The sequence below is a fragment of the Haliotis rufescens genome, unplaced genomic scaffold (assembly GCF_023055435.1).
Source record: "Haliotis rufescens isolate VD_foot unplaced genomic scaffold, xgHalRufe1.0.p SCAF_1, whole genome shotgun sequence".
In the NCBI taxonomy this organism is placed as follows: Eukaryota; Metazoa; Mollusca; class Gastropoda; order Lepetellida; family Haliotidae; genus Haliotis; species Haliotis rufescens.
The window spans coordinates 57,581,857-57,599,013 of NW_025963779.1; the positions used below are offsets into that span (position 1 = coordinate 57,581,857).

Genomic DNA, 17,157 nt, shown 5'->3' on the forward strand with positions numbered 1-17,157 from the left:
TCTAGTCTTAGCAACAAATTTCAAGCTGAACAGCTGTTGCGGCATACTTATTTTTAACTATGAATCATTCGTGTTATTTAAATTAATAATTACAGATGTTCCAGTTGTCTCGTGTGTATCATGAACGTGTTGAATGAAAACACGCATATTTGTCACATTTTCCTGGGCTTGCTATCTCTAGGTTGTAACCAATGTGCATCAGCATTCTTGTACAACTCACGACATGCACTGAAATTATTTTGATTGATTTTGTTTCTTTAACTTCACCAAGGTGTAAACATAACACTAGATTAACATTAAGTACCAGAAAAACAGTTAACTCATTTAACAATATATATATCGACAAAATAAAACGTAAAATCAAAACGGAGCCCAGAATAATAATTTCTGGAGCAATCTAGACTTGCCAAATCATTCTAGACATGTGTTGGATTCAATTTTATGTTATTTCCTTGGTCTGTGGGAAACAGTTATATATAGTTAAAGTCTAATGATTATTCGTTCTGCGTGTGCATGGCTACACTACCAGATCATGGAGTGTTATGTTAATAAATATTCCCTCTCCCGTGCACGAGCGTCTATAAATACGATTTTCTTCAAAGGAGACATGAACATCTAAAATAGCTATCGACAACAAAAGAAACTATATTTCAATATCACCATACACTGATTAGATTACAGTTATTAAAGTCAGGAGATTGTATTGGCGATGTGAATAGATATGTACATCATGGAAAGACTAAAGCGGCAGTTACTTTACCTACAAATTGAGTGCTTAAGTCATTCTATCTGTCATTGTGAGCGACCGCTTCCGGCAACCAATCAGTGTCGAGGTCGCTTGACACGCGCCAGGTCATTGCTTCCATATATGGAGTCCTCGTCATGGGCTTGCTGATGTCACGCTTTGACCTCCTATAAAGGTTCCACCTGAATCTCGATTTAGACCATAATGTTGAGACTTTACATTAGTCAAGGTATTTCCCAGGGATTTCCCTCAAGGCGAGTATAAAGATCAACACAGCTACCCTGAAGTCAGTTTAACGACTGTCAACCGTAAGAGACATCGTGCTACGAAGAGAGATTTGTGTTCCCACTAATCACATGACGTATTTACCTGTAATGATGGCAAGTCACGGCGTACCGCTACAGCAGCGACGGGGCAGCGCCACCCTCACACCCCTCGTCCTGCCAACCCGGGGGTGCGGGAACGGCGTTAACGCCCTCCCCAATGAAGACCTGGTGGAGGAGGGGAAAGAACTGTTTCATAATTTCGTTTTGGAGGATATTCATCGGGAAGAAATGTCGGTTGAGGACCTGACGGCCCAAATCAGGTTTGTTTACAAATATTACTTGTTGTTAAACACAAAAGAGGTGGGAATAATTAAACGTGTATTTAGATCATAAATAATAATAAAGACTGTGCCAGGATCACCCATACCCTCCTTACTGCATTTTTCTTTTAATCTAATAATAATAATAATGATAATAATAATATTTTTTGTAATAATGCAAAATTAGTATCATTATTATTTACAATAAACATGTAAAAAACGTTAGTATCACATTCGTATAAACCAGTGTTGAACATTTATCTTGAAAGTCATATCCTTGTCATAATCCAAACGTTAAAAGACAAAAGAAACGGGGAAGGTTCTTAAGCTTCAAAATTTACAGGCGCAAACTTAAAGGACCCCAGAAACCCTTCATGGTAACGCTGCAACGATTCGTACAGCTGTTCGTCAAGTACAGTTGTATTAATTGTGTTCGCCACATGACTTACGTGACATCACCATTAGCTGGATACTGTTATTTTTCGGTGCAGATGTACTTTGCGTGTCAGTCAGTGCAGAAAAAACACTGCATACCATTAATTATATTCAGAGTGTAGGAAGTGCAGTGTATAGATCTACAACACTGCTATCCTTGTGAAGCAGACTGTTGTGTGGTATTGTCATTAGTCAGTGTGCGATATGAGAGGAGAGTCTAAAATAACCACCACTCGCTCTACAGTGTTGATCGATCGTGTTACGCGTTGGGTGTCAATGTAACTCTCGTGTTGTCATGGCTCTGAGAGGGGTTATGTATTCATAACGTGACATTCACAATGAATATCCACACGTGAAATAGCTGGCATCAAATAGCCCAATTGGCACCTATATATATTTTGTTATCTGAAAATAGGGTAGCAGATGTCTATAGTACTGTCCTGCATTAACTGATTAAACATCCCGTTTTATGTATATATATATATATATAAACGTCACAGATAAAGCGCGCATGTATAGGAGGTATACATTAATCAATAAAAAAACACAACAAAGTTGGTGTATGATGCACACGTTGGGGCGACCGACTCAGATTAAGTTCCTTTTGTATTCGTGAATATGTACAGTCAAACCTCGGAATATGAAAGTACACATTCCCAGAGTATCACGAATAATTTGAGTTACACAAAAAAGTTTATTTGTTGTTTAACGCCGCACTCGGCAATATTCCAACTATATGACGGCGGGTACACATTAAAGATTTAGGCTTGACTGTTAATGTTAATATGGAAGTAGAGACCACGCATGGGAACGGCCTCTGTATTCACGTGGTCTCACGTGTAACCCCTGACAGAAGCTGAGAGAACTTACTAGAATGAACACTTCCTATTGCAAATTGGTAGAACGCAACTCTGACACAGCTCGTGTTCATGGCTATGGGAAATAATACTCTTTAGAGGCTGAAATATTGACAAATAATGTCGAAATTAAGTTTCATATGATATCCTATTCAGGAAACTATGGATAACCAGGTTTTCCTCTTGTGTCATTTTGTTACAATGTTGTGTGCCATATAGAATGTCTTTGTGTGACTTATACCTACGTCACATTGTGTCATGGCGACGTGCATCCCTTTGTTATTATTTGTGTCTGTATCATCGGTGATGAGATCCGGTTTACGTACAACTACTTCTCAGTATGTTGTTTTCTGTACTCACTCAAGTAGGTCACAACACACCAGGACTTCGATCGTTATTCTCGAGAAACGGGATTGTTCAGGACGATCCCAACACATACGTATAATGCAAAACCTTCGCATAAAACTCTTTTCTTGGAACATATCCATAACCTTTAATTGATATGATTAACACGGGGCGAGGGTGTTGTACGAATGGTGCGCTTATTGTACGGGTCATCAAGTCCTCGTTAACTGGAATTCCGGATGGTGTATACTACTCAAAAGATGTTAAAGAACATCCGATCTTTTTCATATGACTACCGTTAAGCTATGTATCATATGGGAAAAGCAAATGTTCTTTGGCTTTTTTTCGAGTAAATTTTTTGTCCCGACTGAATCCTTTTCGGAACGGTAGTTTTATATCGCACTTCGCTTGTGTCAAAGTACGGATGTCTCGACGCGTATGCAGTGTTATATAGTATTTCGAGTTAACGAGGTTCAGTTGGTTTTACGGATGATGATGATGATGAATATTTCTATGACTTTTCAGATAAAATGACGTTTTATTTTTATTTTTCAAATATTTTTGTTTGATTAAGATTTATCCTCTATTTAATATATTATTTTCCAGCACCCCAGCCGGTTACAAGAACCCAATGTGGGCGAAAACTGGGCGTGAACTGCGCCACATGGCGGATGAATTCGCTAAAACCAAAGAACGGAAGAGACTGGCGAACAAAGCTGCTTCAGTATGTACCTTCTACCGTACAGTGTTCCGTCACCTGAAACGAAAACTGAATCATATATTTGAGATGTTGTGAAATAAGAGGTACGGAAAACTGACATAATTGTTTACACATTAATCTTTCTTTAACTCAATATATTTGCTACAGGGAATATAACGGTATATATTCGAATATGAAGTTTTGATACCACATGCATTCATATCTCATACCAGATACTATCAAAAAAAGGTCCTCACATGGAAAAGGTGGTTAACGCCCGATGTATTTTTGTGTCTTACGCCATTAGGCTGAATGCTCCGCTATTCCAACACAAAAGAAATAATTGATTTTCTCATCAGATTGGAAAGTGATGGCGGTGTATTAAAAGAGTCGCGTTGTGTAACGTGTGTCACGGGTTAGGAATCTCAACAATCTGAGTATTGATTTTTGGTATTAATTATTTAATCGGTTCGGACAAAAGGCGACTGCCCTTCATTAGTACGTGGACTATAAAGTGGATGACACATTTCATAGGTGACTGCAGAAGCGGGTGTAAACTCATACCTGGCATTTACGTTACATTTGATTCGTATTCATGCATATTTCATTGGTTAAAAATCAGTTGAGGTGTAATTAGGAGATATCATACCACATGTGTTTTCAGTGCAGAGCTATAGTTTACCTGTAGATTTCACCCGCGTTAAATTGAATTTGGAACCGAACGCGCAGCGTGAGGTTTCAAATGCGAAATATAGTGCGGTTAAAGCTACAGATAAACTAGCTACATTGTAAACACAGTATGTTTAATTCCATTCTGCCATGACTAAATAAAACGCGAACTCTTTGGTGTAACAAATATATTAAGTGAAGCGGCGTGGGTTGAGTCCAGTGTTTTGAGTGGGTTGTTAATCTGAATTACGGAATTATCGACAACTGCCTTTAAACAAAATAGAATATTAATAATGATAAATCAAATAAATTGTATATTATATGCAATTGGGTATTGGGACTGATTATTTTAAGCAGCTTTTAAGTTTAAAGGAAATAGGAAAGTGATATGCACTTAACTCCTGTTACGAATGAATTAAAGGAAAATGTTAAAAAATATCGTGTTTCGTCTCTTCCAGGTGGACATCAATTTGGTAACTTTCGAACAATTCCGTGACCTGTTGTCGGAGCTGTTTCATCAGGACGACTTCACCAAGGAACGGGTGATGATCCTGTTCTGTTTCTGTTCGGACTTGGCTGTCCGAGGGCTCAGGATTGGCGTGGAGTTGTGTTGCCAAGTGGTCAGCTGGTCACTCCGATTTATCACTGATACAGTGTGCTCAATTATACAGACGCTGGGAGGATGGGTTAGTATTCAACATTTGTCGTTTTGTGTTTTGTGAAGATTGTATATTTACCATTATTTTTCCAATTTTAAATACTTGCGAGGATAATACTTTCCTCACCCCCTCCCCTATCTAAAATACACGTGGCTGTGACGATAGATATTTTCGCTCCCACAAACCCGAGTTTAAATAGTTGTAAGGATAGATCTTTTTAATCACCTCTATTTCAAACAGTTGCGCGGGTAGCATTATCTTAACATCCTATATCAGATTATGATAATAATTGTTTTTAACATTTAAATGTTGGCTATGAAATAAATATTTAATTGTGATTCGTAATATAAAACAGTACAAGGTATTCATATAGCACAAACACGTCGAACCTATCACGGTGGTTGCCATTTATTCAGTTATTGTCAACATATCTCACAAAAAACAATAATCGTACTGATAACTTTCAAAGGCTGCGCCTTCTAACGTTTCAACAACCATTACAGCAATGCGTTCTTTACTTCAGAGCCAGGTGGTGTGTCGGAACGGCGAGGGTCCCCTAGGCTACGTAATGGTGGCAGTTGTCGCCGTGGTGGGGACAGTCCTCGTCATGAGGTACCTGAAACAGTGAACGCTATGAGGTCACACCTGAACCCATGACTCTTTCATTCCAAGTTGATCTCAGACGTCCAATGGTGCTTCGACAAACCCATGTGTTCATCACACCTCCAGCGTCGACTGGGGAACACAACGCACAAAAGACGCTTACCCACTTTACACATGGTCAACGCGAACCTACCTCGGACGGCTCAGGAGCCAGTGTCTATTTCAGTGTTTTACCATGTGGCCTCAGAGTGACAGTCAGACTGAAAAATGAGGCGGTTCATTAAAGACATATTTTGTGAAGATTTATTTTTACAAAAACAAAAAAATAATAAAAAGACCAGATGAGACACTTTGAGGGAGGAGTTGAATGTCACTAACACGTGACAGTCATGTCACGTGATATACCACGTGGTTGCACGCCAGGAACTTTCATGCATATGGGGGTTAACACCCGATGACCTACCTATAAACGTTGCCAAATTAAAACGTTATATGGTATTACATGATGCGAAGCATCTTTTGACTGTGTTCACTTTTATTTGTGTGTGTTCTTTTAAAATACATGTGATCAATCATAATGTGTAGATTGTAGTTCTCGTGTACAAGCGTTTTTCTTTTAGAATGGTTTTTGTGTGCAATAATAATAAAAATAATAATAATAATCTTTTCGTCAGAATCCACCCTTTTTTGGTTTCAATTGATACTTGGAGGGGGGTTGTTGTTAAATAAGCTATAAAATGGCAACCAGTTAAAATATATGGAAATACTGAACCCCTTCAGCCCTTAATGTGTATACAATCTGGGACAATGACTAAAAGAAGAACTATCATGAGGAAAAAATGCATAATCATCCCACAGCCCCCACGACTGACAACAAAATATCCGACGAGCAAGTGTATGTGTAGTTGGCTACTAGTTGCCTTTCCCTGAAATCACTGAACATTCCTATTTATCCACAATAAACATCAATGAAGACAACATCAATCAAATATTGTCAGAGCCCAGTAATTTGTCTGAATTCACAATGAAATATTTGAATACATTTTTTCGTTCAGTGTCCCGCACAATTAATGATAACCAGGAAGTCATGCATCAATCAGGAGCAATATTCAAACCCGGCCTTGGCTGTTGTGTCCACAAACAGTAAATCAAACGCTGTAGCTTTTGGCAACACCTTTCTATTTCATAAGTCAATATATGAATATGTTACGGAGGTAATATATTTGATATCGTTTAGCCTAGATATACATGTATTGTCAGTTTACATTCTTTGTGTTTGAGTTGACATGAATGTGATTTTCATGGCCAGTTATTAACTGAAGTCTAGTCGTTACTTCAATAATTCAAGTCACTGGTTACACGTGTATTTATAGTTTAATGTTCATATCAATGTGGTATTAGGGAAGTGACTGTATGATGGGAAACCCATGTATAACATCTTTTAGATAAGACGAAGTAGTCTGCAAAACATAAGGTATCACTGTTATCAGAGCTGTGACCTAAAGCGTCACTGGAATTCCGTGACGTGGTGTGACGTCATATGCCAAGGAATGACGCAGTCGAACAGTGACTATTTTAAGATCTTGCGAAGTTAATTGTCAACATTTCAATACCATGTTTCATCATCACCTGTCGCCAATGTTTTTACTCAACATTCACAAGCCAACAAAATACCAAAATATATTTTTGTTGTATTCACTTTTCTAATTTATTTAACTGTATTATGTTGCTGCTGACAATCCCATGTATTACTTCACTTGTATGTCAGAAACTCGATTGTTTTGTGATGTTTGTATAATGCTCAGAATGTTTTATTTTACAATCTTTTGGAATAAAATATCTAAATGATTAATAATTTCGTTCATTGGCCGGATCGAGGCATCTGTGTTGTATCAGCCAGTCCAGTTTCTGGGTCTAGTGGGGGGCACGGGTGGCCCAGTTGTCTAAGGTGCCGCGATTCGCTGTGCAGAGTTACGTCCCTTGGGCACGCCAGAAACCTATGATTGTGGGTTCGAATCCCGGTTCGGCCGAATTATGTTTCTAGGTTTGTCAGCACCATACCTGTATTCTTATCACGATATGCTGCACGGGATTTCCAAACTTTACACGCAAATCCTGCACGAGACAAATAGTGCATCTCAGGTCATGGAACTATGACGTCACATGTGATGCGCCCATGAGCGTTGGTTCATGCGGCATAGCAACATAACAGTATGTTCGTTTGTGCATCGGACCACAGTACCATGTAACTAATAATGGTAACAAACAAACTCGCAGACGAGGCGATGGTATTCGCGTTTTTAAAACAAAACAATAAAGAAAACCGTCAGAGATCCTGATTATCTGCGTATTTCCGTAAGATATGCAAATTATAACAAATCACCGTCACCCAAATATTCATTTTAAGTTGAGTGCAAATTAGCCTAAAAAAAATATTTAAAAAAACCCAGCATGACAACACTGCGAAATTACTTCTTGTATCTTCATTTGCTGATCAAATGCAGACATCACACATGAACCCTGGGCACAAAACGATTTTAGCGCTAAGACTATCGTAAGCCTATGGGAGTTACGATCATCTTAACGCTAAGATCGCTTTCTGCAAGTGGGCCCAGGTCTACTGCTGTGAATAATGCATGTCCATAGCTGTTGCAAGTTTGCGCGAGATGTACATATATAGGGCAGGACAAAAATTAGAAGTAAAACCCAAGAGAGTTTCATTATATTGAATACTCGAAGAAAACTACAAATGTCCCCTTTGATAACGTGTGAGTAAATACTCAAAAAAATATCTGGAGCCCTGATTTTAAAGCATAATGAGTAAGTGAGTGAGTGAGTTAGGTTTTACGCCGCTTTAAGCAATATTCCAGCAAAATCACGGCGGGGGATACCAGAAATGGGCTTCACGCATTGTACCCATGTCGGGAACCGAACCCGCGTCTTCGGCGTGACGAGCGAACGCTTTAACCACTAGGCTACCCGCCCGCCCCTTTAAAGCATAAACATTTGAATATTCCAATACAATAACTCATTATGACACAGCTCACCTTTTTGTTTTTACCATAATCACAATACAAATTAATGAGTCTGGCAGCGCTTGTCAGACAGTAATTACATTTGAAACTTTAAATTTAACTTAAGCAAAATTGAAATATTCTGCAAACCTTTGATGTAGAAATTATTCATTAAGAGGATTTTAATGCATTTGGAGAACACCGGTGAAGAGAAATTCGATATACCCGCGGTTTATAACATTCATAATTTGAAATATCTCTGATATTAATTTGTTTTCTGATGTAATGATGCTCTGGTTCTAGAATCTGCTGTACAAATCTACCATTAGTAATATAATACAAATAGCAGGTATTTAATAACTACGTTTTAAAAACTCAGTGAATCAGCCACGTAATATTAGTTTCTGCACAAGCCACCAAGCAGGACAACATCGTGTATCAACATGTCTCAAACAAGGAAGTGATAAGCCTTTTTGTTGCAGCTGGGATGATGTCACCCAGTCAGCACTTAAAATAGCTTTAGGGGATTCCCCACGGACGTCCCAAGCCTCCGTGTAAGCTCCGCACATCTAGCCATGCGCAGCGGGAAGCTTCCGAACAGCTGGACTGCGGGGCTGAGTGTTGTGTGTAACCGGTCATGCAATGAACATCATAATCTATCAATCTCATCTCATGTTGTTGAGAAAATTGCATCCCGTGAAAGAAGTGTGCCATGTTGAGAAAATAATCCAGTCCTTAGGGTAATATTGAAAATGAGTCTCGTGGTAATCACTGGCATTAAATGTTATAACCGTTGGATCTGGAATTATGAACGCATTAGCTTTTGTTTTCAAAGAAAATGTTGCAATATACAGAAATAATGATAAAGTGACGTTTCAATGTGAGTGTTATGAGAAATCAAAATAATAGCGCAATATCTACTACCATGATGGTCGATTTGCAGTTTTACTTTGGAAGCATCAATTTGATTTGGTTTTTTTCTTTAGCTATATAAAAAAACTATTTATTCACTGATCACCATCTATTCATTTTCACTATTAACACAAAACGTTTGATGTTTGGGTATTTCCCATTATCTTATTATTAATTTGATTTCAAGAAAATAGTTATTAATAAAATAGAATTGAAAATGCAAAGAAACTATCCCCACCCCGCCCCTGTGTGATGTACGTGCAATATTTTCCCTGAGCTTTTTGCACGGGCACTTCGCTCGAAGGCAACACCGACAATGAAATGCAAGTTCTGTGGCAAGTATATAATTCAAACAGGATCAACGCTGTTGCTGTTGTCAATGTGGCATATGTGTAAAACATCGTAGAAACGATAGTTGCGGTTTCGTGGCGGTTGTAAAGTGCCTACTAAAGCAGAAGAATCATCCCTAAGTAGTCAGTGTATTATAGGTAACCAGTCCTGCGTAATGACTTTGGAATATATATGTATTCTCTGAAACCAAAACCATGTCTGGAAACTTCATTGTCAAGTCCCCCCTCCTGTGGTGGTTCATTCACCAGGCTACATGTACAAGGCTGCAAGTTCGATCCAAGTGAAAAAAGTAGCATTTTACATCATTTTCACATCTCCTTAAGTTAGCATTGTAATGTGTTACGTAGATTGTATTCTCTAACGAGAGACTTCCAATACATTATCCATACAACAGGACTTTCTGCAGTACATCCGCGGGGCAGGGAGACTTTCTATAGAATATTCCTGGGACTGACAGAAATTCTGTAGAAAGTCCCTGCTTTCGACGAAAAGAAGTCCCCGTGATAACAATAGGATGACGTTACTAGATGTTTATAACTTGCTATAGTCCATGATTATTTTGCGTACGAACATGTTGGACATGATCGTCAAGACAATTTACATTGTTACAATTTAACACAAACGTTTTGCTCTTAAACTTAAGGTCAGGTAAGGCAATCGATTATGCGTAAATTTGTATCGATTTTGTTTTCAATAGCAAAAAAACATGAAAGGGTACTGAACTAAAACATCTGAGTGAGCTGTCAACAAGCCGGGCGGACTGCATGAATGTGCTTCTGACTGCGGTGATATTTCAAGAGAGGATCCAGCACTTTTAAAAGTGTGGGATCCAAATTATCAAAAGGCAATTTTACTCCCTACAACATACTACACTGATTGCGTGTAAGGGACCAAACCATTAAATATTCTGAGAAAGTTCGGGGGAGTCGATCAATTCTGTTTTTGTAAACTAGTACAGCGAAAGGTCCTTACGACATTTCTTTCAGGCCACGTGGGGTTTTCGGGAAATATTAGGTACCACATCTTTTCCATACTTGTGTGCGAGCCTTTCAAGGATTGAGTATACAAGGTATGATCTTTCTGTTTGCGTGTCATCGTGTCCCGACGGCCTGGATGATTGTTCTTGGTACTCACCAATCTCTACCTGGCGAGGACGACTCAATTATTTAGTCAGCCACCATGCAGGTGAAATACTGCTGAATACAGGGTCAAACAGTATTCACTCTCTTGTCGATATGGGTTATTGTATGGCTTTCCCTCTGTGTCTTTTCTAGATTTCGAGGTTGCGATGGGAATGGCTTTTTGTATTTGTTTGTTGCTCTATGGGCCACATTCATCAATTTTCAGCAACCTCACAGTGCATCAAGTATTGGTCAGGGCAGTGGTTGATAGCTTGTTGTCTCATGTTGTTCAGGGACGGAGTATGGTTTTAAGCCATGTTCAGCAATGACAGTGGGGAACACCAGAAATGGGCTTCACACATTGTACCAATGTGGGGAATCGAACCAGGGCCTTCCGCAAGACCAGCGAACACTTTAACCACTAGGTTACCCCACCGATCATTGTCCATTGTCTACAGCATATCTATACAGTGAAAACACTGTCTACAGCATATCTATAGTGAAAACACTGTCTACAGCATAACTAGACAGTGTAAACACTGTCTACAGCATATCTATACAGTGAAACACTGTCTACAGCACATCTATACAGTGAAAACACAGTCTACAGCATATCTATACAGTGAAAACACTGTCTACAGCATATCTATACAGTGAAAACACTGTCTACAGCATATCTATACAGTGAAAACACAGTCTACAGCATATCTATACAGTGAAAACACTCTACAGTATATCTATACAGTGAAAACACTGTCTACAGCACATATATAGAGTGAAAACACTGTCTACAGCATATCTATACAGTGAAAACACTGTCTACAGCATACAGTATCTATACAGTGAAAACACTGTCTACAGCATATCTATACAGTGAAAACACTGTCTACAGCATATCTATACAGTAAAAACACTGTCTACAGCATATCTATACAGTGAAAACACTGTCTACAGCATATCTATACAGTGAAAACACTGTCTACAGCATATCTAAACAGTGTTCATGAAAGGATAAGAGAAACACTGAGTTTGGTTTAACACCACCTTTGAACAGTATTTCAGTTATATTACAGCATGCAACCTTGATGTGGGAGGAAAACCTGAAATGACTAGTTTACCACTTGAAACCAACATGGGTATGGTGCTGATTTTTTTTAGAAACATTATCAGTGCGAACCAGGATTCAAGATCATGTGAAATGTCCAGCGCCCTGTAGGGCAACAACAAGTACCATCTTTTAACATCTTTTGGTATGACATAGCCAGGGATCGAACCCCCTCACCTTCCGCTCTTCGGGCAGACGCTCTACCACTAGGCCACAGAGACAGTCAAACCATGATTCAAACCAAGCATATGTTCTCCCAAACCACAGATTTCTGCACTACGAATTGCAAAGCCTCAGGCGACTTGGCCAACAGTAAAAAACAAACTAACTAAGGCCTGATGGGCACAGTTTAAGGTGAGGTGAGGCGAGGTGAGGTGAGGTGAAATGAGGTTTAACATCACGTCCGAGTTTATTGCACTTATATATATATATAGCAACGTGCATGCACATGTGTGTGTGTGGCTGCTTGTACTAGTCCAGATTAATGCCAATTTTATAGTGCCAGCACATTGAGATATCATGTCCCAGTTTAACATGAACACCCCCATTCAAACACAGTATGCTCTGAGACAACCATTCCTTGTTTTAGCCCCTTAATGCCAAGCGTCAGGCAGGGTAACAACAAGTACCATCTTTTAACGTCTTTTGGTATGACGCAACCGGGATCGAATCCCGGACCTTCCATTCTCCAGGAGGACATTCTACCACTATGGAGGTGGTTCCATTTTAAGGTGAAGTACCGATGTCTGGAATAATTTTCTATATATTTTAAGCCTTATCAAGTTGATGAGATGCTGTCTGTTACCATGATTGACCAATGACAGCTATAATAAATAATAAAAGACAAATCACTCATCATAAGCAAAATGACTTTATTACAATGCAGCAGCAGCAGCAGCAGCAGCAGCAGCAGCAACCACTGTCACAAGCACTTCTAAAGGTTCAACCAGGGAATGGTGTTTAGCTGGAACACACACACTGAAACGCAACAGGTTCAAACTGAATGGAACTAGAAAAGTTGTTCAATACTTAATATAACAGTCATGTCAGCATGTTGCTGAAAGTCTTGGATCTGTGGAAACACACCATAAGAAAGGAGTTCTCTTGAAAATAGTTCTGCATCAAAGCAATAATGCTGACAGGAATTATTATTCAGGGAATTTCAGGGAATGACTGACTATCCATATCATGTATGGGCTACACACAAAAGGGAGTGAGTGAGTTTGGTTTAATGTCACTTTTAACAATATTTCTGTTATATCATGGCCTGTCGGCTTAATGTGCGAGGAAAGCCAGAATTGATGCAGGTCTTAGAAGTATACCACTTTGGTGAAACCCATGAGCATGGGTATGGTGCTGACAAACCTAGAAACAAAAATCAGGGTGAACCAGACTGCAAACCCACAATTATAGGTTTCTGGTGTGCCCAGGGGACGCAGCTCTGCACAGAAAACTGTGGCGCCTCGGAAAACTGGGCCACCCGTGCCCCCTTCTCACAATAAAAACACAGCATCATTATATAGAGATTGTATATGCATGTTATGTAATACCCATTCCAAATAAATAATGTACATAAAAATACAAGTAACAAATGCATATTTCTGGATAATACAGTACAATCAACAAAACTTCTGACACTGGCGATCAAACTTAAAGAGATATTGCTTGCTGTTTAACTGTCAAATATTACACATGCCTGACTTATATCTATAATATCCAGTCAAATGCGACATTTAACAATGTTGTCGGTTATATATCATGGCATGGGCTTGATGAAGGACAGTCAAGTGACGCAAGTTTCAGCATGGGTATAACGCATGGGCGGATACAGCTTTTTTGAAAAGGGGGGGTGCACAATTAAGATCTATTTATTGTCTTTGGTGGTAATTTATACAGAAATAAAAAAAAAATATAGAAATAAAAAGGGGAGGTGCGCACCCCCTCTCTGTATCCGCCCATGTATAGTGACATCACAGAACCAGAGCACACGGATCCATTGACCTGGTCAATAATGGTGTAGTGAATCAAACATATTTTATATAATTTTAAATACTCGTGATTATTATTATTATTATTATTATTATTATTATTATTCAGATTGAGTATCATAATCACCATGAACCTGGGGTACAAATGTATCATGGCAACATATTGGAACACATTGTACAGGCATTTCAGATGATCCTGCACCCCTGTAATGAAGTTAAATTCATTCAAAATCTTTGATGGCAATACTTCTTTCATTTCTTGACTTTTGGGTTGGAAAAATACAATGAAATACATGTAGAAGTTATTTGAATGTTGCCATGGGTACAGTGAAGTCAGTCTTCCCTTATTCTTTGGGGTGGGGGAAAGATCCACAAACCATTTTTTAAAAGAGAAGCAATCATTTGATTTCAACTGCTTTGTACAAAAACATATAAATTTACCTTCAGCAGTGGAGAATATTTAGTTACCTTCACAAAGCATACAAGTCTCTCTTGTAAGGGTCTTTATATGACAACATGACTAATGTCAAATAAAATACACTGGTAATAACAATATATTTAGTGGATTAGGTTTACATAAATCATAATGCTGACACTTTAGTTATCAATAAATATTGTTATCTATTTACAAAGAGAGGAAGAAAGATACATCAATCCCAATAAAATCAGATCTGTTACTCTGATTCCATACAGGAGACAGGTATTCAATTGGAGCCAAAATTGGATGAGATGCAAACACAAGTAAATATAAACCTCATTGTTTCTCATTACTTTCACTACATGACAGAATGTATGTGGTTAGTTAGTTGTTGTTTTGTTTAACGCCGCACTCAGCAATATTCCAGCTATATGACGACGATCTGTATAAATAATCGAGCCTGGACCAGACAATCCAGTGATGAACATCATGAGCATCGATCCATGCGATTGGGATCGATGACATGCATCAACCAAGTCAGCGAGCCTGACCATCCGATCCCCTTAGTCGCCTCTTACGACAAGCATAGTCACCTTTTACAGCAAGCATGTATTGCTGAAGACCTATTCTATCCCAGATCTTCACAGGTCGACAGAATGTAAGACAAGATATTACATGGACCTATATTAATATACAAGGAATCCCAGCTTAAGATAGTCCTTGTAAAGGTCTACCAATAGGTAGCATTTTCACCTGACATCAGGGGCCATGGACAATTGAAGTTCACCGCTAGTGTCACTTCTTTGAGTTTAGAAGTTGTTTTGACGAACAAGGACAAATTCTCACAGAAAGGCAACTTTTTTATTACCACTGAGGCGACAGTTTGGTGTACATTCTAACACCTTTGTCAAGCAAGTGGTCATCACTTACAGGTATGGTGTGGAGAGACTTTGTTCGGCAGGTGACTTTGTTTAAATTATGCCTCTGCGTTCACCCAGCCTTGAATGGGTACCCGGTAGGATGAGATGGTCATGTGACTGTTAACCTCCTTGCACCTAACAGGCAGCATGGGTTATATTCTCCCCACAGCGCTAAGAATGAAAATCTAGCCTAGCTGAACTTGGTGCTAAATAAATGGATGAAATTATTATTTTGATCATGGTCTAAAAGAAATTATGTTGTTCTGATGCCTCTTAATAAAAAGAGAGAGGTAAGCAGGCTTATTTCTTCTTAAAAAACAACAAAAATAACACATAAATTTGTCCTTTACTTTAACATTATAATAAGGTCACTTTGACTTTAAATTTTGAAAGCTAACATTAACACAATATAATATATATTGATGTGTTATTCTCATCCCAACACAGAGAGCTACAACAATTGGTGTACAGTATAAATCCTGATATACACATATAGGCCCACAGTAGAGATTGCCTAGCCCCTGAAGAATAAACGTACTACAGTAAACACCAACACAAACAATGCAATGCCATATGGCAAGACAGACACATGCACAATTGAGCAAAAGGTATGGAGAAAGGCTCTGACGTTAAATATTCTTGTACCCTCTAAACCACAACTAACATACTCTCTGCCTCAGATTCTAACTAGTACATATTTCAACAAAGGTCTTTTGGTCAAGTCTCCAGCATAACTTTACAAGCGTGTAGCATTTGTATGTCAGTGTCTGCGTAAGTCTCTGTCATATTAAAGGTTATTATGATATTCTGTAAAACCTTTTTTTATAAGTTGATTTATGAAATGTTTCTCTCAAAATCTTAGGTTGGTTGACAAATATAAAATCAGACCCTTTAATAAGTTTTGTTTATTTTCGTAAATTATTAGTCTGCGGGTTGAGAAAAAAAATTAAAAAATCCAAATCATCAATTTTTCATTTGATATTGTGTGAACAATTGATAGAATTATCAGTAAAATATCCTGATGCTGGAATTTCAATATTTCCTCTCACATCCCTGAATTTTAGGGTCAGTTGATCTGTATAGTAAGTATCAAAAATAGAATGCCTCTTGTCTGTTATTCTCCAGCGTAAGTCTGTAAATCTCTAGTCTATGTATTAAAGTCTATGACATATTCTCATGTTTGTCTGCAAATCTCCAGCCCAAATACAACTTTCACCACATATCACAGTTACAATAATTACTCACTCAAAGTATCTCACATTTGTACACAACATTTTACAGCTATATACATACATATTATATATACCTATTGCTGACCACCAATGTAACCTATATACAGTAAAATGGTGTGAAATGCTGTTACACTTGTTCATCCCAGCAATCCAGACTCACAAGCTAAGGTGGCGGCGCCATTATGAACATTTTAAGGAGAGACAGTAGTCCTTCAGATGAACTGCTTTGGCCATGGTACGTTGCCTGGTGTATATAGACACCCATAAAACAAGTGCTCAGTAGAAGCATTCAGTGACATAAACTTCTGTTACACAAGTAAAGCCTATCTGGCACCCAGCAGTGCTCCCGCTGACTTCTGAAACTGCCAGCCCCAGTGGACTGTCAACTATCAAAATTACCAGTTCCTCCCAATTTTTGTCAGTCCCAACTTTGAACAAATAAAACTGGCATGAAAATCACCTAGTTTTCTTTCAACATCAATTACAATGCAGTGTAC

General features: G+C 38.5%; 1 protein-coding gene across 1 annotated transcript; it reads left to right on the plus strand.

Annotated features, from left to right (window-relative positions):
- Positions 1 to 887: 887 nt before the first annotated feature.
- Positions 888 to 5,784, plus strand: LOC124131502 (apoptosis regulator BAX-like). The gene is made up of 4 exons (XM_046494796.2): positions 888 to 1,331; positions 3,575 to 3,692; positions 4,796 to 5,023; positions 5,520 to 5,784. Exons 1-4 carry the CDS (start codon positions 1,102 to 1,104, stop codon positions 5,622 to 5,624), a joined length of 681 nt encoding a protein of 226 aa, XP_046350752.1. The 5' UTR covers positions 888 to 1,101; the 3' UTR covers positions 5,625 to 5,784.
- The last annotated feature ends 11,373 nt before the right edge of the window (positions 5,785 to 17,157 follow it).